This window comes from Rana temporaria, chromosome 4 (genome assembly GCF_905171775.1).
Source record: "Rana temporaria chromosome 4, aRanTem1.1, whole genome shotgun sequence".
Taxonomy (NCBI): Eukaryota; Metazoa; Chordata; class Amphibia; order Anura; family Ranidae; genus Rana; species Rana temporaria.
The window spans coordinates 678,334-699,417 of NC_053492.1; the positions used below are offsets into that span (position 1 = coordinate 678,334).

Sequence of the window (21,084 nt, forward strand, 5' to 3'; positions counted from 1 at the left end):
TCGCGTGGGTGATTAAGGGCGCTGTTGATAGCCTCAGAAAAATAGTTTTTCTTGGCTTTGAAGATTTCGTTGTGGTATTTTCTTGTTGTTGCTTTGTAGACGATGAGGTTCTCATCTGAAGTGCTTCTTTTCCAAGCAGCTTCCGCCCTTCTGCGCTCTTGCTTCAGTAACGCCAGTTGGTTGTTGAACCAGCTGGAGTTATTTTTCCGGATGCGGGTTTTACGTTTCGGCGCTATTAAGTCGGCTGACTGTAATAGGGCTGTGTTTATGGCATCCAGTGTTTCTTCAGCCGTTTGATGCGGCTGAATTGTATTTATTTTTTTCCTTAACGTGGTTTTGAAGAGTTCCGAGTGGAGCTTCTTCTGACATCTAGTCCAGTGTGTTGTCACTGGTTTTGATGTATTTGTTAAGGGGGGGAATTCGGAAATAATGAATTTAATTGCATGGTGATCAGTCCATGGCAACGGTTCATTTTCCAAAATATTTATTTCCAGATCTTGTCTGAAAATAAGATCGAGTGTGTGACCTGAAACATGTGTGGGCCCACATACTAGTTGTTGTAGCCCTAATCCTTCCATATGGTCAATACAGGCGTCGGCAACGGGGTCTTGTGGGGAGTTGGCCCAGAGATTAAAGTCCCCGAGCAGCAAAAGATGTTTGCTGTTAAGGGTGTAAGTGGAAATAAAGTCCGTCAATGATAGTAAAAGTTGCGATTTTGGACCAGGTGGTCTATAGCAGAGAAGAATGTGGACGGTCTTCTGGGAGTTTGTTTGTAGTTGCAGGGTAAGGGTTTCCATGAATGGAAGAGGGTTTTGAAGGGCTGGCTTGGTGATCGCAAGATGAGTCTTATGGATCACCGCCAGTCCTCCTCCTCTTTGCCCTGTTCTGTTTTCCATTATAATACAATAGTTTTCTGGCACCAATTCTCCGAGAATGGTGTTACAGTCGGCTGTGAGCCAGCTCTCTGTAATAAAGAGGCAGTCTAAATCATATTGTAGAATGAAATCATGGATTTCTAGTCGGTGCTTTACTGCCGATCTTGTGTTGATCAGAGCACATGAGGTGCTCCTCGATCCTGGCTTGGTCCAGAGGAAGGCAAAAAACCCTGGCCGTGCTGGGCCAATATGCTACGACAGGGAAAAAATTCCTTCCTGACCCCTAGTGAGGTGATCGGGCGAGCCCTGGATCAAGTTCAATAGTTTTGAGAAGGAGAGAGTGGAGTTGGGTATAGCAAGATGGCCGCCGATCAGTCAGCAGGATCCAGCTAGGGGCTATCAGATTGAGAGGGTCCGTGCTGCTGGGGAGGGTTTGATCGATTGCCGGGAGGAGAAGGTGCTTCTCAGGGGTAGGGGGGGGTTTTATTGGTCCGTTTAGGCAGCTAGGTGATGGTTGCCGGGCGGGAGAGCGGCGCGCCGCTAGGCCGCGGATGAAGCCGCGGCCTTTCCTAGATCGCGGCTGCCGCGATTCTTTCCAGGCCGGCGCGGATGTATCGAAATAACGCCCGAAAAGGCGGAAATTGAAGTGGAGAGATAGCGGAGGGGGTGCCCTGAGTAGCGGTGGTAGTGTGGGGGTACAGGATGCGGTGTCTATCCGGGTGGAAAGTTGCGGCTTTATCCTTAAAAGGACGGCCACAATCTACCCCCGGACAGAGGGCAGGAAGACGGGCGGCAAACTGGTAAACACCAGGGCTTACCTTTTAAGGAAGGAGCCTGTGAGGGGGGCAATGAGCTGGACTACTGGAGGCCAAGGGGAAAGAGGCAATGGTTGGTCCTGGAAGCGGTGGTGTGTGCTTCGCCGCTGGGGGCTGGGAGGAGTGCACCTGTCTGCAGACTGACTGCCTGTCTGTCTAGCTTGTCCCTGAGTGGAGCAGACTCGTCGGAAGCGTCCTACTCCACCTAGCGGCTGACTGACTGAGCAGTCTCTAGTCTGTCCTGGAATGAATGGATGAGTGATGAGTTTCCATTGTTCAGACATTCACCCAAGCTAGTAAAAGTTAGAGATAGCTAATGTATTATTTAAAAGAATGTGTATTGAAGCCCCCCATTGTGTAAAATGCTTGTAACTGCATAAAAAGCTGAGAGTGTACCATTAAAATTCAGTCATACATTTTGGAACCAGTAACAGAGCTCTGTCTCGTTGTTTCTGGGAAAAATCCAATGGGTCCTGTCTGCTGGATTGTGGAGTGTCAGATAAGCTGTCGTGGTTGATGGAAGGGAAATCGTAAACGGTGTTGACCGTTACAGTAACCCTATGGGAGAGCGCAGCTTACCCGCACCAAACCCACTTGTAAGCTGTGCTGATCCCGCAGTGCAGCCAAGCCGCACCAGAACCGTACGAAAGGGTTCCTAATGTACAGTGTGTGTCCAAGGATTTGATTGTAAGTATCAATCGGCGATATGCAAACGATTTTGTCATCTTTCTCCTTTGGACTGTCCATCACTTTTCTTTTATCTGTAGCTATTGTGTATGGCGGCGTCCTCCACAGTCCCTGATCCTTCTGTCCCTATGAATGACGGTCACCTGAAGTCCCATCCTATGAATGACGAGAAGTAAAGACCGTGTCTAATTCTTCTTCTTCTTCTTATTGGAATATTCCATGTATCTGTCTCAAGTATCTCTACCTCTGTATATGTCATATTTCTGTACTTCTTCCTCTCTGTATACCATCTCTATGGATCTCCTTCCTTGTTCCTCTCTTTCCTCCTGTACCCCTCACCTCCTGGGCTCCCTTTCTGGGTACTGAGTCTTGTTGTTTTGTTGCCAGTAGTGATGTGGAGAGATAAGGCTGTACGCAGAGCACACAGCCAAATCTCCTGTGCTAATAAGCACACAGTAAGTCTAATGATATAACGCATCTTGACTAAAAGTAAACAGACATGACCATCCTTAAAGCGGTAGTTCACCCTCACTGACATGATTTTTCCATCGAGACAGGCATAGTAGCGCGAGCTACAGTATGCCTGTCCCGATTTTTTTACCCCCTTACTCACTGTGTACTCGTACATTAAAGATTTCGGCTCCCGCGGGGAATGGGCGTGCCTATGGAGAGGGAGGATGATTGACGGCCGGCCCTGGCACGTCACTCTCCCCGAAGACAGCCGGAGTAGGTCTCGGCTCTTCACGGCGCCTGCGCACAGGCTATGCGCAGGCGCCGTGAAGAGCCAAGCCTATTTCGGCTATTTCCGGAGAAGCGTGACGCGCCAGAGCCGGCCGTCAATCATCCTCCGTCTCCATAGGCACGCCCATTCCCCGAGGGGAGTCGGTATCTTCGATGTACGAGTACAAGGTGAGTACGGGGATAAAAAAATCGGGACAGGCATACTGTAGCTCGCGCTACAATGCCTGATTTTATGGTAGAGAAAAAAAAAAAAAATTTTGGGGGTTTATAGGGTGAACCCCTTTAAGTTCCCATCTCCGTCAGCATCTCTGACTGACCCTAGCCCCAGCTTGGCCTTTTATTTGTAAATCACAAAATAAATGACCAACAGGAAGTGATGGCTCAAACAGCCAATCACTTCCTCCATGGGAAGTGACATCACAGGATGTGACCTCCACACCTTGCCATGTAAGGATTGTGACAACACAGGAAACCCTCCCAACAGGGTTAGTTAAATACAAACAACATGAAGAATGCAACAACCAATGAACACAGTTCCTGACGAGGGGAGCTTATCTGCAGGTGTACACCCTGTGCATCACACAGGGGCCCTTTCACGGGCAGACATTTTCACTCCGCAAACACCTTTCTCCAACCTCTCTTAACCAGTCTCAGTCTGCCCCAGTCAGCTCTTTAGAGCGGGGTGCGGGAGAACCAACACTGGGTGACACTGTGACAATACATATTACATACATCTTCATAACATTTCATCAACAGTAGCAACCAGTCACCTTCCAGTTGTCATGGGTTGAAAGTAGAGACATTTCCCGATCTGTGCCGCTGCGGACCGCGAATTGTCTCAGTGCCTGTGATAAGCCGTGTGCAGTGTTTGCTTCCTGGCAGGATCGGGCACCTGGGGTGTTTCCAACACCCCCGAGCGCTCTCTCTCATTCTCTTTCTCTTTTTCTTGCGCTCTCTCGCTCTATCTTTCTTTCTTTCTATCTTTCTTTCTCTCTCTCTCTCGTTCTCTCTCGCTCTCGCTCTCTCGGTCTTTCTTTTTTTTTCTCTGTCTTGCGCGCTCTCTCTCTTTCTCTCTTTCTTTCTCTTTCTCTCTTGCGCTCTCTTTCTCTCTCTCTCTCTCTCTCTCTCTCTCTTGTGGCGCTCTCTTTATCTCTCTCTCTTGCGCTCTCTCTCTTTTGCGCTCTCTTTCTCTCTCTCTCTCGCGCGCTCTCTCTTTCTCTTTCTCGTTTTTTTCTCTCTTGCGCTCTCTCTCTATCTCATTCTCTCTCGCGCTCTCTCTCTCTTTCTCTCTTTCTTTCTTTCTTTCTTTCTTTCTCTCTCTCTTGCGCTCTCTCTTTCTCTCTTTATTTCTTTCTCTCTCTCTCTCTCCCTCTTTCACTTTCTCTCTTTCTCTCTCTCTCTCTCTCTCTCTTGCGCTCTCTTTCTCTCTCTCTCTCTCTCTTGCGCTCTCTTTCTTTCTCTCTCTCTCTTGCGCTCTCTCTCTTTCTTTCTCTCCCTCTCTCTTGCGCTCTCTCTTTCTTTCTCTCTCTCTCTTGCGCTCTCTTCCTCTCTCTTGCGCTCTCTTTCTTTTTCTTTCTCTCTCTCTCTTCCTCTCTGTCTCTCTATCTATCTATCTATCTTTTTCTTTCTCTCTCTCTCTCTCTTTCTTTCTCTCTCTTTTTTTTCCTATTTTTTTCTCTGACCATTCTCTTTCTTCTAACCCCTTCTTCCCTTCCCATTCTAGGAGAGGTCTTCACATAGACAGAGGTGGGACATGGAAGAACGGGCAGCAGGAACAGGTACAGAGGAGACCCAAAGAATAAAGTGCATTGTGGATCTGTTTTGTGTTCAGTGTGAATAAAGTTTGATTATAGCGTGTGTGTGAAATGGGTGTAAATTATGTGAGTTCCCTGAGCTAGGAAGAACGTCATTTGCAATAACAATTGTTCTCTTTCAGCCATGTGACCGTAATGTTAGTTTTCACTGGTGGGTGAGTCCAGCATATGATTCTAATGTGCATGTGGCATGAATAGAATGTAGACAAACCATAGGTAAGGTGCACATGGCATGAATAGAATGTAGACATACCATAGGTAAGGTGCACATGGCATGAATCCGGCATAGATATACCTTGTGCTAAGTGTGGAAATGATGAGTCTAGTCTAATTCCAGCCTGGAGCTGCCATAAATCTAAAGTGGACATTGGGTTAGACCAGAAGGAACACGGCATGAGTTTAGAATCTGAAGCGAACCTCATGCATCTCTACCATGGAGTACAAATTATGTGATGACACTGTGTAATGTGTAAGTGGCCTTTGGGTGTGTATCCAATGTGGGCATTGTGGCCTTTTGGGTATATAAAATGTGGCCATTGAGTGTGACCACTGGGTATGACCAGTGTGGCCATTGGGTGTGTATCCAGTGTGGCCATTGGGTGTGTGGCCATTGGTGTGTGTATCCAATGTGGGCATTGGGTGTGTATCCAGTGTGGGCATTGGGTGTGTATCCAGTGTGGGCATTGGGTGTGTATCTAGTGTGGGCATTGGGTGTGTATCCAGTGTGGGCATTTGGTGTGTATCCAATGTGGCCATTGGGGGTGTGTATCCAATGTGGCCATTGGGCATAATCAGTGTGACCATTGGGTGTATCCAATGTGGCCATTGGGTGTGACCACTCTGTATGACCAGTGTGACCTTTTGGGTATATCCAGTGTGACCATTGGGTGTTTATCCAATGTGGCCATTGGGCGTAACCAGCGTGACCATTGGGTGTGTATCCAGTGTGGGCATTGGGTATGTGGCCATTGGGTGTGACCACTGAGTATGACCAGTGGGACCTTTGGGTATATCCAGTGTGACCATTGGGTGTGTATCTAGTGTGGCCATTGGGCGTATCCAGTGTGGCCATTGGCTGTGTATCCAGTGTGGCCATTGGCTGTGTATCCAGTGTGGCCATTGGGTGTCTATCCAGTGTGGCAATTGGGGTGTGTATCCAGTGTGGCCATTGGGGTGTGTGGCCATTGGGGTGTGTATCCAATGTGGCCATTGGGCATAATCGGTGTGACCATTGGGTGTATCCAATATGGCCATTGGGTGTGACCACTCTGTATATCCAGAGTGACCTTTTGGGTATATCCAGTGTGGGCATTGGGTGTGTATCCAGTGTGGGCATTGGGTGTGTATCCAGTGTGGGCATTGGGTGTGTATCCAGTGTGGGCATTGGGTGTGTATCCAGTGTGACCACTGGGTGTGTATCCAGTGTGACCATTGGGTGTGTGACCAGTGTGGGCATTGGGTGTGTGACCAGTGTGGCCATTGGGTGTGTGGCCATTGGGTGTATGACCAGTGTGGCCATTGGGTGTGTGGCCATTGGGTGTGTGACCAGTGTGACCATTGGGTGTGTATCCAGTGTGGAATGATATGTATGTCCAATGTACCGTAGATTATCTGATGACATCCTGCCTTGCTCTTCTAGGAATACATTGAGTTGATCTCTAGAGACCGGGAGCTTCTCCTCATCCGCGAAGGAAAACTAAGGCCTCACAAGAAGCTGAAGAGCAACACAAGAACCAGAAGAGAAGCCATGGAGCAATACCTGCAGCTTGTCTACAAGCAGAGGCCGCAGATTATGGTAATACACCAGAGAAATCCATAGATTAGATGGTGATACAGGATGGGTTGTATTGTTGTGGGACAGAATACTACAGCAGTGAATGTAGAGATGAGCGATTCCTATAGAGTCAAATCCTATCAGTGAGAGATACCTCCAGAGAAGACAATAACTCTAATTTACTAAAAAGAGTAAAACATCAAAGCCTTGAAAACGGCGATGCTCTGAAAAATTGGTGAACACAAAAGCCAGAAAGCCTCCATTGTGAGGAGAGGAGATGGCAGTCCTGGTGGATTCCATGCCGGATTTCTGAGCTTGAATGAAGACATTTAGGGCTTTGAAATCCAAGGTGGGGTGGAAGCCCAGGTTGGTTTTGGGAACTGTGAAAAGGTAAAATCCTTGAGACCTTTCTGCCACAGAAACGGTGACACCTTGGTCCAGACAGCTCGAAAGAGCTCCATGGTGTCATGGAAAAATGGCTCCACGTTACGCATAATCCATATCTCCGGCGCTAATGAGCGCCCTTTCAACACATTTCAGTCTAATGGTGCAATTCATCTAAATCACTCTATTTCCCCAAGTAAACAGACATGACCACAGCTCACGTCCTCAGTACCACCGGTCCTCAGCTCCAACAACCGACCTAAACATCAGAGTTCTCTTTATTTATCTAACAATAGGCCAATCAAGCACAGGCAATCCCTCCAACAGGAGGAGTTTATATGACAACCAATGAACAATGACTAGGGGAGTCTTATGGGTGTGTCTGGGCAGGGATAGTGTGTATGATTTCCCTCCATCATCTTCAACTAGACAATGGAAGCCGCATGGCTTGGAAACATGGACGCTCTCCCTGACCATAACAATTCAAAAGCTCCCGTTTTCACCGTTGGCATGAACCCTCAAGCCCTGTACACACGGCCCAGAAAAACGTTGTTTTTCCTGGCAAGAGGTTTGGCAAGATTCTCTTGCCGGCCGAGTGTACACACGGGCTATTCAAAAGAACCGCCGTTCTGTTTAATGACACGAACGCAGTGATGTCATCGAGTACGACGAGCATGCGCTAGTCACATTCAATGCCGTTGCCGCCATCTTGCTTCACCCTGCCTATTCCTTGGAAGCTACCGCGCACATGCATTTAAGTCATTTCGAGCATGCGCAGGGTTCCATGGACAGGTAAGTATACACACGCTCGGGTTTCTCGGCAGGAAAACACTGCCGAGAATCTCACGACGAGAAAATAGAGAGCAGGATCTCTATTTTTCTCATCGAGATTCTGGGCAGTTTTCTTGACGAGACACCTCAAATCCTCGTACACACGCTCGGTATACTCGGCTAGAAAGCTCTGCCAGCAGTTTTCTTGCCGAGAAAACCATGCATGTGTACGAGGCTTTATTCTGCGTTCAGAGAACAACGCATACCCGGATTATACTACCGTTCCTGTGGATGGGAGATTATCTGCAGGGGCACGCCACGGGCCCGCCATGTGCTGCTCAGACACACAGAAAGACAAGAGCGACCATCCCTTCATAACCGATAATGTCTTTGCAAAGTGAACATATCCCCCCCAGACGAACGTCTGTACCAATGCACAGGAGCCCTTTCGCTGGCGCACATATCCCCACTTTGCAAACACCTCTCTCCAACCACAAGGAGTTTTCCACTACCAGACGGGACTCAACCAGCATCAGTCTGCCCCAGTCAGCTCTTTAGAGTGGGCTGCGGGAGAACTAACACTGGGAGACACTATGACAATACATATTAAATACATCTTCATAAAATTTCCACAACAGTGGAGAGCTGCTCAATCTGCGTGGTGGCACAAGAAGATTGCAGGTGACAAACTGAGGATAGGGTAGGAAGTGAAAGTCCAGCTTGTTGCCATGGGAATGCCGCCTCCAGCATCCAAACATCTGAGATGCAAGCTGTCTGAGTGTCCAGAAGGATGGGTGGTCTTACCACTGGTAATGTCCTTGACAATGGTATCAAGTGTAGATCCAAAACATATGTCCCTTTGAAGGCGGATTAGCTGTTGGGGGGTAGACATTCTTACAAAATCCTTCCTGAATGGGTACAAGGCTAATAAGTGGGGAGAGAGTGAAAAAGCTTGTCGGGGTTCTTCCAATCTCCATAGATAGAGATTTGGAAAAGAAGGTGCAATGGGAAAGCTTTTGTGGCCTTATGCCGCGTACACACGATCGGAAATCCCGACAAGAAAAGTTGGATGTGAGCTTTTGGTCAGAAATTCCGAGCGTGTGTAGGCTCCATCAGACTTTTTCTGTTGGAATTTACGTCAACAATAATTTGAGAGCTGGTTCTCAAATTTTCAGACAAGAAAGGTTCTTGGCGGAAATTCCGATCGTCTGTATGCAATTCCACTGCACCAAAAACCACGCATGCTCTGTATCAATATGACGCATGCTCGGAATAATTGAACTTCATTTTTCTTGACTCGTTGTAGTGTTGTACCTCACCACGTTCTTGACTATCGTAATTTTGTGTGACTGTGTGTATGCACAGCTGTAGAAGAGATGTCCATCCTTCTAGAACTCTACAAATACTGAGACATGGGGGGAGTAGCGGGGTTAGCCTGGGCTGGTTTTCAGGTTCGTTTTCCAATATCCAGTTCTCCTATAAGATGTATTATAACTCAGAGGTGAAAAAGTTATGTTTAATTTGTATGTAGCACCGTGGCCCTGTGAGATACGACATTTCCTCTGCGTGTCCTCACGTCATGTAGAATGACAAGAAAGCTTGACTTGAAGATGTCATGACTTGAAGATGTCATGACTTGAAGATGTCATGACTTGAAGATGTCCTGTGTTCCTCAATGGAGGAGAAGACATTGTACCACAAACGTGCAGATAGCCTGATTCCTATAGATTTAGCCAGGTATACTCTCTCCTGATTGGCCAAGAGTTTACTATTTGTGACACAGCTGATGCATCTATTTGGGTGTTTTCTGTGCTGTTTGATTGGAGGGAACATTCTGCAAGGGGTGGAGTTAATACTTTTTTTACGTTTTTGTTGCTCCATTTAGATCCCTGAAGATGATTATATAGCTCTGAATGAGTCGCCCCCATCCAGGACAGCCGAGGATGTGCCGGAGAGTCCTGGGGAAAGCAGTAGAGGATTCTTTGACTCGGCCTTGGGATTCCCTTTTCATTCTTTGCCTAGACACCTCCAGGTATGTGTGTGTCTGACTTGTCTGATGGCCACAGGTACCAGTACCGGGCTTGGGTGGTATTAGGGCCGAAGGTAATGTGAGGGTTTAGAGGTACCGATACCTGGTGTAGGTGGTGTTGGATTTGGGATTTGCTGGACGGTGAGTATCCTGGTAAGATGAGCAGGTGAATGAAGATCATCTTTAATGCTATAAGTAAATATACCCAGGGGTACTATGGCCAAAGGTAATGTTAGGGCCAGAGGTACCAGGTATTACTAGGGCCAAAGATAATCTTAGGGGCAGAGGTACCAGTACCAGGTATGGGCATTACTAGGGCCAAAGATATTCTTAGGGGCAGAGGTAGCAGTACCAGGTATGGGCATTACAAGGGCCAAAGGTCATCTTAGGGGCAGAGGTAGCAGTACCAGGTATGGGCATTACTAGGGCCAAAGGTCATCTTAGGGGCAGAGGTACCAGGTATGGGCATTACTAGGGCCAAAGGTCATCTTAGGGGCAGAGGTACCAGTACCAGGTATGGGCATTACTAGGGCCAAAGGTCATCTTGGGGCCGAGGTACCAGTACCAGGTATGGGCATTACTAGGGACAAAGGTAATCTTGGGGCCGAGGTACCAGTACCAGGTATGGGCATTACTAGGGCCAAAGGTAATCTTGGGGCCGAGGTACCAGTACCAGGTATGGGCATTACTAGGGCCAAAGGTAATCTTAGGGGCAGAGGTAGCAGTACCAGGTATGGGCATTACTAGGGCCAAAGGTCATCTTAGGGGCAGAGGTACCAGTACCAGGTAAGGGCATTACTAGGGCCAAAGGTAATCTTAGGGGCAGAGGTACCAGGTATGGGCATTACTAGGGCCAAAGGTCATCTTAGGGGCAGAGGTACCAGGTATGGGCATTACTAGGGCCAAAGGTCATCTTAGGGGCAGAGGTAGCCATACCCAGTGTAGATGGTGTTGGCGCTGGGATTCACTGGGATGATGAGTATGCTGGTAAGAGGGGATTAAAAATAAAACAGAGCAGGAAGGTGAAGATCATCTTTAATGTTATAAGTAAATATATCTACACCAGGCCTGGGTGGTATTAGGACTCAGCACTGTGTAGGATCATTAGATAATGAACTCTCAGTAAGTTCCATTACCAATTGATTGTATTTTCTGCTCCTCAGGCTTCATTTTTATCCATTGGAACCATTCCAAATTCTGCCCTCCTTCAGCTCTTGTGGCCGATGGAATATGCGGAGCGTAGGAGTCCTCGGGAAATCCGTCCAGAGGTAAGTACATAACCAGCTCCATGTGGAGGTTGAAGTTTGGTGCTTTAGGCTGGCTTCACACTGAAGCGTCAGCCGCGGTGACGGTATAGCCGCGCTATTTGTAGCGCGGTTATACCATCGTGTTTACCACGATATTCGGGCGCTAGCGGTGAGGTTTTAACCCCCGCTAGCGGCCGAAAAAGGGTTAATACCGCCCGCGTTGCGGCGGTATTACCGTGCTTTCCCATTTATTTCAATGGGAAGGCGCGGTATAGGAGCGGTGAACACACCGCTCCTATACCGCGGTAAAGATGCGGCTAGCAGGACTTTTGGAGCGTTCCTGCTAGCGCATCGCTTCAATGTGAAAGCCTTCGGGCTTTCACATTGAAGAGTACAGGGCATGATTTTTCATGCGGTATAGCAGCGCTATTTTTAGCGCTGTACCGCATGAAAAACGTCCCAATGTGAAAGGGGCCTAAGGGAGGAGCGAATTTGAACCTGAAACTCCGCCCCTTCCTCCAAAATTCTACATTGATCTAATAAAGTTTCTATAATTCTATATCCCTTCCCTCAAGGGCGCCTCCACATATTTCATCATATTGTCACCCTAATAAAAATATCAATAATACTTCTTCTTCCTGTAAAATGTAGCTGGGCCTTGTACTCTACATCATGGTTCCCCAACCCCCGGTCCGTGGCCATTGCCGGGCCACAAAGGCTGCACTGTGTGAGGTGCGGCGGCAGGCAAGCAGAGAGATGACATCTCTCACCGCCCGCCCGGATCACGGCACTTCCGCCCACACAGCTGAACTGCTACACTGCAGCGAGGCACGGGAGCAGAGAGATGAGATCATCTCTCGCCACCCGCCCAAACACGGCACTTCCGCCCACACAGCGGGGCTGCTACACTGCAGCGAGGCACGGGAGCAGAGAGATGAGATCATCTCTCACCGCCCTCCCAAAACACGGCACTTCCGCCCACACAGCGGGGCTTGCTTTACTGTGGCGAGGCACAGGAGCAGAGAGATGAGATCATCTCTCACCGTCCGCCCCAAACACGGCACTTCCGCCCACACAGCGGGGCTGCAATACCGCATTGCCGTTGTTCTCCCTCAATGGCCTGTGCTGCCACCACGGCAGGTGACAAAAAAAATCTAGTGGCAGGTGGCAAACCACATCAGGTGATGTGGCAATCCATACCTGGTGGCAGGTGACATGGCAAGTAGCAATCCGCCCCTGTAGGGGCAGTAGTATAACCGTACAGTAGAAGTATTCTAAGAATTCCTGCGTCTTTAGGAAAACAAATCCCATGTCCCTTATATGTACTCTAATGCCGCAAACACACGATCGGATTTTCCGTCGCAAAAAACTTGGATGGTTTTTCTGTCGGAATTTCGCTCAAGCTTGTCTTGCATAGACACGGTCACACAAAAGTTCTCTGATCTTTTGACCATCAAGAACGTGGTGACGTACAACACTGCGACGAGCCGAGAAAATGAAGTTCAATGCTTCCGAGCATGCGTCTGAATTTTGCACGTCGGAATTGCTGCAGACGATCAGATTTTTTTCCGTCTGATAATTTGAGAACCTGCTCTCAATCTTTTGTTGGCGGAAATTCTGACAGCAAAAGTCCGATGGAGCATAAACATGGTCAGAATTTCCGTTTTTAAAAGCTCACATCGGACTTTTCTTGTCGGAATTTCCGATCGTGTGTATGGGGGATTAGAAAAGTATTATAAAGTTTTCTATTTTTCTATACTCTGATCCTTCAGGGCAGAAGATAAATGGCTCCGGGGCCTTCCAGGTCATTATGTGGCCCCATGTTTAGTTCTCTGTCCTCCAGAAGTAGAGGGGATGGCACTTTGTGTAATTCCTTTCCATGGCCTCCAGTGCCATAGCAGCAAGTTCTCAAGCATGTCACAACAGGTTCTCTTTATTAATAATCTTTACACTCAGTCTGCTGTATAAATGCTGATATTCTTGTTTCTTCAGAAAACGGCAGAAAAGCCAATCTTTAGAAGTATTCCAAAGGTAGAGGAAGAAAAGGAAGTGATTGAAAAGAAGGTTGAAGAAGTGATTGAGGAGCCCGAGGAGTCCAGTGACATTCCAGCCATCCTTCAGAAAATCACAGCCAGTATGGAAGAACAGACTGCTCCAGTATCCCATCTGCTTACTCCCCCATCGACTCCATCACCCCCATCACTCCCGACCGAAGAGAAGAGAACCTCACTTCCTCAGGTAGGTCATTAAGACCCTTATTGTAGGCAACAATGTGGAGCTAGTGATTGGTTATCATGAATTATGGCAAGGAGAGGTCATGTGACATATGGGGGGTAATATGACTTAGGGCACTCCTCATTGCTCTGTATTGCAGTGGCTGGGTCCTTTGTTAAGGCCTCCTGTTCACATCTTGCTACCCTTCCTGAAACCCTCATAGATTATTGGTGTGATCTGGTGATTTGATTCTGGTGGGATTGTGGAGCATTGCTGGGTCTCTATGGCAGAACAGGTTTCTGGGATAGAATATTCTCTGACCATATATTGAGCACTCGTATTTTCTACTAGTATTATGTGGGACGTTCATGTGAGATGTGGTTGTCATGCATTCGCTTCCACCTGTATGTGAAATGTAAAAATAAAGCACAAACTGGTGTAAGAAGCCGTAGGCAGTCCCCAGTTGGCTGACCCTTATATACCCTTCTGCCTTCCAACCTTTGTTCTCCAGTTGGCTGACCCTTGTATACCCTCCTGACCTTTGTTCTCCAGTTGGCTGACCCTTGTATACACTCACGACCTTTGTTCTCCAGTTGGTTGAGCCTTGTATACCCTCCAAACCTTTGTTCTCCAGTTGGTTGAGCCTTGTATACCCTCCAAACCTTTGTTCTCCAGTTGGCTGACTCTTGTATACCCTCCTGACCTTTGTTCTCCAGTTGGCTGACCCTTGTATACCCTCCAAACCTTTGTTCTCCAGTTGGCTGACCCTCGTATACCCTCCCGTCCTTTTCTCCAGTTGGCTGACCCTTGTATACCCTCCTGATCTTTGTTCTCCAGTTGGCTGACCCTTGTATACCCTCCTGACCTTTGTTCTCCAGTTGGCTGACCCTTGTATACCCTCCCATCCTTTGTTCTCCAGCTGGCTGACCCTTGTATACCCTCCAAACCTTTGTTCTCCAGTTGCCTGACCCTTGTATACCCTTGCGATCTTTGTTCTCCAGTTGGTTGAGCCTTGTCTACCCTCCCAACCTTTGTTCTCCAGTTGGCTGACCCTTTTATACACTCGCGATCTTTGTTCTCCAGTTGGCTGACCCTTTTATACACTCGCGATCTTTGTTCTCCAGTTGGCTGACCCTTGTATACACTCCCGATCTTTGTTCTCCAGTTGCCTGACCCTTGTATACCCTTCCGTCCTTTGTTCTCCAGTTAGCTGACCCTTGTATACACTCCCGATCTTTGTTCTCCAGTTGCCTGACCCTTGTATACCCTTCCGTCCTTTGTTCTCCAGTTGGCTGACCCTTGTATACCCTCCTGATCTTTGTTCTCCAGTTGGCTGACCCTTGTATACCCTCCCGATCTTTGATCTCCAGTTGCCTGACCCTTGTATACCCTTCCGTCCTTTGTTCTCCAGTTGGCTGACCCTTGTATACCCTCCTGATCTTTGTTCTCCAGTTGGCTGACCCTTGTATACCCTCCTGATCTTTGTTCTCCAGTTGGCTGACCCTTGTATACCCTCCTGACCTTTATTCTCCAGTTGGCTGACCCTTGTATACCCTCCTGACCTTTATTCTCCAGTTGGCTGACCCTTTCATACACTCCCGATCTTTGTTCTCCAGTTGGCTGACCCTTGTATACCCTCCTGACCTTTGTTCTCCAGTTGCCTGACCCTTGTATACACTCACGTCCTTTGTTCTCCAGTTGCCTGACCCTTGTATACCATTCCGTCCTTTGTTCTCCAGTTGGCTGACCCTTGTATACACTCCTGGCCTTTGTTCCCTCTGTAATGGGAAGGAAGAGAATAGAATATACATAAAGGGAGGTGTTGTGGGGGAAGGGGGGTCTGGGTTATTATAGACACATTCCTTATTTTCCTGATTGTGTTTCAGATTGATAAATTCCTCAAGTTTTCATGGAATACTTTCTCTAATCCATACTGTTTGTTTTTTTATAGAGGCCCCTGATCTCTCGGTTGCCAAGGCCCAGACCACAGGCAACAAAGGTGATTTAGTGGAATTCTTTAATCCTACCAAAAACGACCTCTTTGTATGACGCTTGCTGTTAAATGAATACAATTAGAATAGGATATATGGTGCATGAAATGCCATACTGTATATAGGATTGTGACGAACCCTCGTCCTCGACAGGACTATGTCCGCCGTCCATGTTTCCTCTGTCCAGAACCAGCACCATCCAAGACTCTTTAGCCCCCCCAGTCACCAGCCATACTTCAATGTAGGGCAAAAACCAGCACTTTATTCAAGCACATGTTACACAGATATCCAACTCCGAGACACTCCCCCCCCCCACCCTTGGATTCACGGCGGGTTAATCTGTCCAATGACCATAGACACACAGGTCAGGTGGGTTCAAACTTCTCATCAGTAAACAGTCTTCTCAGCAGGGGGGCTGCTGGAGGAGTCCCCCCTCCCTCTTTTCTCACAGCAAACACACTTGCACATCCCATAATAGTTGAGGCAGACAGCCAAAATAGACAGTAGAATACACTCACACCCCAAACCATCACAGCAAAGAGTCCACAACAGCATGAGACTACATATATATATATATATATATATATACATACACAACATTCCAATGTGGCTGTAACGTGAGTCTGACCAGCACAGATCATAGTGGGGTTCTCGGTCACCCTGTGCCCCTATTAGAGACACGGGGTGACTTAGACATAAGAGGGTCGGGAAAGCTGGACACGTTTCCAGAGCTCTCCAAAGTAAGCACAAACCCCCCCCACCCAAAGTGACTCCCGTCATAGGGATATAAAAGGTACATGACATGTCATAGAAAGGGATATATAGTACATGACATGTCATAGAAAGGGATATATAGTACATGACATGTCATAGAAAGGGATATATAGTACATGTCATAGAAAGGGATATATAGTACATGACATGTCATAGAAAGGGATATATAGTACATGACATGTCATATAAAGGGATATATATAGTACATGACATGTCATAGAAAGGGATATATATAGTACATGACATGTCATAGAAAGGGATATATATAGTACATGACATGTCATAGAAAGGGATATATAGTACATGACATGTCATAGAAAGGGATATATAGTACATGACATGTCATAGAAAGGGATATATAGTACATGACATGTCATAGAAAGGGATATATATAGTACATGACATGTCATAGAAAGGGATATATATAGTACATGACATGTCATAGAAAGGGATATATATAGTACATGACATGTCATAGAAAGGGATATATAGTACATGACATGTCATAGAAAGGGGGATATATAGTACATGACATGTCATAGAAAGGGATATATAGTACATGACATGTCATAGAAAGGGATATATAGTACATGACATGTCATATAAAGGGATATATAGTACATGACATGTCATAGAAAGGGATATATAGTACATGACATGTCATAGAAAGGGATATATAGTACATGACATGTCATAGAAAGGGATATATAGTACATGACATGTCATAGATAGGGATATATAGTACATGACATGTCATAGAAAGGGATATATAGTACATGACATGTCATAGAAAGGGATATATAGTACATGACATGTCATATAAAGGGATATATAGTACATGACATGTCATAGAAAGGGGGATATATAGTACATGACATGTCATAGAAAGGGGGATATATAGTACATGACATGTCATAGAAAGGGATATATAGTACATGACATGTCATAGAAAGGGGGATATATAGTACATGACATGTCATAGAAAGGGATATATAGTACATGACATGTCATAGAAAGGGATATATAGTACATGACATGTCATAGAAAGGGGGATATAGTACATGACATGTCATAGAAAGGGATATATAGTACATGACATGTCATAGAAAGGGGGATATAGTACATGACATGTCATATAAAGGGATATATAGTACATGACATGTCATAGAAAGGGGGATATATAGTACATGACATGTCATAGAAAGGGGGATATATAGTACATGACATGTCATAGAAAGGGATATATAGTACATGACATGTCATAGAAAGGGGGATATATAGTACATGACATGTCATAGAAAGGGATATATAGTACATGACATGTCATAGAAAGGGATATATAGTACATGACATGTCATAGAAAGGGATATATATAGTACATGACATGTCATAGAAAGGGGGATATAGTACATGACATGTCATATAAAGGGATATATATAGTACATGACATGTCATAGAAAGGGGGATATATAGTACATGACATGTCATAGAAAGGGATATATAGTACATGACATGTCATAGAAAGGGGGATATAGTACATGACATGTCATAGAAAGGGATATATAGTGCATGACATGTCATATAAAGGGATATATAGTACATGACATGTCATAGAAAGGGGGATATATAGTACATGACATGTCATATAAAGGGATATATAGTACATGACATGTCATAGAAAGGGGGATATAGTACATGACATGTCATATAAAGGGATATATAGTACATGACATGTCATAGAAAGGGATATATAGTACATGACATGTCATAGAAAGGGATATATATAGTACATGACATGTCATAGAAAGGGATATATAGTACATGACATGTCATAGAAAGGGGGATATATAGTACATGACATGTCATAGAAAGGGATATATATAGTACATGACATGTCATAGAAAGGGATATATAGTACATAACATGTCATAGAAAGGGATATATAGTACATGACATGTCATAGAAAGGGGGATATATAGTACATGACATGTCATAGAAAGGGATATATAGTACATGACATGTCATATAAAGGGATATATAGTACATGACATGTCATAGAAAGGGGGATATATAGTACATGACATGTCATAGAAAGGGATATATAGTACATGACATGTCATAGAAAGGGATATATAGTACATGACATGTCATAGAAAGGGATATATATAGTACATGTCATGTCATAGAAAGGGATATATAGTACATGACATGTCATAGAAAGGGATATATAGTACATGACATGTCATAGAAAGGGATATATAGTACATGACATGTCATAGAAAGGGGGATATATATAGTACATGACATGTCATATAAAGGGATATATAGTACATGGCATGTCATAGAAAGGGATATATAGTACATGACATGTCATAGAAAGGGGGATATATAGTACATGACATGTCATAGAAAGGGATATATAGTACATGACATGTCATATAAAGGGATATATAGTACATGACATGTCATAGAAAGGGGGATATATAGTACATGACATGTCATAGAAAGGGATATATAGTACATGACATGTCATAGAAAGGGATATATATAGTACATGTCATGTCATAGAAAGGGATATATAGTACATGTCATGTCATAGAAAGGGATATATAGTACATGACATGTCATATAAAGGGATATATAGTACATGACATGTCATAGAAAGGGATATATAGTACATGACATGTCATAGAAAGGGGGATATATATAGTACATGACATGTCATATAAAGGGATATATAGTACATGGCATGTCATAGAAAGGGATATATAGTACATGACATGTCATAGAAAGGGATATATAGTACATGACATGTCATAGAAAGGGATATATAGTACATGACATGTCATAGAAAGGGATATATAGTACATGACATGTCATAGAAAGGGATATATAGTACATGACATGTCATAGAAAGGGATATATAGTACATGACATGTCATAGAAAGGGATATATAGTACATGACATGTCATAGAAAGGGATATATAGTACATGACATGTCATAGAAAGGGGGATATAGTACATGTCATGTCATAGAAAGGGATATATAGTACATGACATGTCATAGAAAGGGATATATAGTACATGACATGTCATAGAAAGGGATATATAGTACATGACATGTCATAGAAAGGGGTATATATAGTACATGACATGTCATATAAAGGGATATATAGTACATGGCATGTCATAGAAAGGGATATATATAGTACATAACATGTCATAGAAAGGGATATATAGTACATGACATGTCATAGAAAGGGGGATATATAGTACATGTCATGTCATAGAAAGGGATATATAGTACATGACATGTCATAGAAAGGGATATATAGTACATGACATGTCATAGATAGGGATATATAGTACATGACATGTCATATAAAGGGATATATAGTACATGACATGTCATAGAAAGGGGGATATAGTACATGACATGTCATAGAAAGGGGGATATATAGTACATGTCATGTCATAGAAAGGGGGATATATAGTACATGTCATGTCATAGAAAGGGATATATAGTACATGACATGTCATAGATAGGGATATATAGTACATGACATGTCATAGAAAGGGATATATATAGTACATGACATGTCATAGATAGGGATATATAGTACATGACATGTCATAGAAAGGGATATATAGTACATGACATGTCATAGAAAGGGGGATATATAGTACATGACATGTCATAGAAAGGGATATATATAGTACATGACATGTCATAGATAGGGATATATAGTACATGACATGTCATAGAAAGGGATATATAGTACATGACATGTCATAGAAAGGGGGATATATAGTACATGACATGTCATAGAAAGGGATATATAGTACATGACATGTCATATATGGGATATAAAAGGTACATGACATGTCATATATGGGATATAAAAGGTACATGACATGTCATATAGGGGATATAAAAGGTACATGACATGTCATATAGGGGATATAAAAGGTACATGACATGTCATATAGGGGATATAAAAGGTACATGACATGTCATATAGGGGATATAAAAGGTACATGACATGTCATATAGGGGATATAAAAGGTACATGACATGTCATATAGGGGATATAAAAGGTACATGACATGTCATATATGGGATATAAAAGGTACATGCCATGTCATATAGGGGATATAAAAGGTACATGACATGTCATATACTGTATGACTATACAGCTTCCCCATACCCTATGCAAATGACTATATAGTACCCCTTTATATCTGGCATATGACCACACAGTACCCCCATACCCCTTGCATATGACTACACAGTGCCTGCATTTCCCTGGCATATGACTACACGGTGCCCCCATTTCCCTGGCATATGACTACACGGTGCCTGCATTTCCCTGGCATATGACTACACAGTGCCTGCATTTCCCTGGCATATGACTACACGGTGCCTGCATTTCCCTGGCATATGACTACACAGTGCCTGCATTTCCCTGGCATATGACTACACGGTGCCCCCATTTCCCTGGCATATGACTACACAGTGCCTGCATTTCCCTGGCATATGACTACACAGTGCCTGCATTTCCCTGGCATAGGACTACACAGTGCCCCCATTTCCCTGGCATATGACTATACGGTGCCCCCATTTCCCTGGCATAGGACTACACAGTGCCTGCATTTCCCTGGCATATGACTACACGGTGCCCCCATTTCCCTGGCATATGACTACACGGTGCCCCCATTTCCATGGCATATGACTACACAGTGCCCCCATTTCCCTGGCATATGACCACACAGTGCCCCCATTTCCCTGGCATATGACTACACAGTGCCTGCATTTCCCTGACATATGACTATACAGCACCCCCATATTTCTGGCATATGGCTACACTTTGCCCCACCCCTATACCCCTACTTGCTTAGAAAAATGAAGCCCCAACTCTTTAATGTCATGATAAGAACCTTCTTCTATTCCAGCCCTTCAGACAGAC

General features: G+C 45.0%; 1 protein-coding gene across 1 annotated transcript in view; it reads left to right on the top strand.

Annotated features, from left to right (window-relative positions):
- Nucleotides 1-21,084, top strand: part of WDR97 (WD repeat domain 97) — an 87,582-nt gene that overhangs the window by 56,357 nt on the left and 10,141 nt on the right. Inside the window, exons 10-17 of the mRNA XM_040347376.1 lie at nucleotides 2,458-2,549; nucleotides 4,842-4,896; nucleotides 6,572-6,727; nucleotides 9,747-9,893; nucleotides 11,054-11,158; nucleotides 13,130-13,375; nucleotides 15,303-15,350; nucleotides 21,071-21,084. The exon at nucleotides 21,071-21,084 is cut by the window's right edge and continues 187 nt beyond it. Of these exons, the coding sequence (XP_040203310.1) occupies nucleotides 2,458-2,549; nucleotides 4,842-4,896; nucleotides 6,572-6,727; nucleotides 9,747-9,893; nucleotides 11,054-11,158; nucleotides 13,130-13,375; nucleotides 15,303-15,350; nucleotides 21,071-21,084 (863 nt within the window). The remainder of the gene's footprint in view (nucleotides 1-2,457; nucleotides 2,550-4,841; nucleotides 4,897-6,571; nucleotides 6,728-9,746; nucleotides 9,894-11,053; nucleotides 11,159-13,129; nucleotides 13,376-15,302; nucleotides 15,351-21,070) is intronic.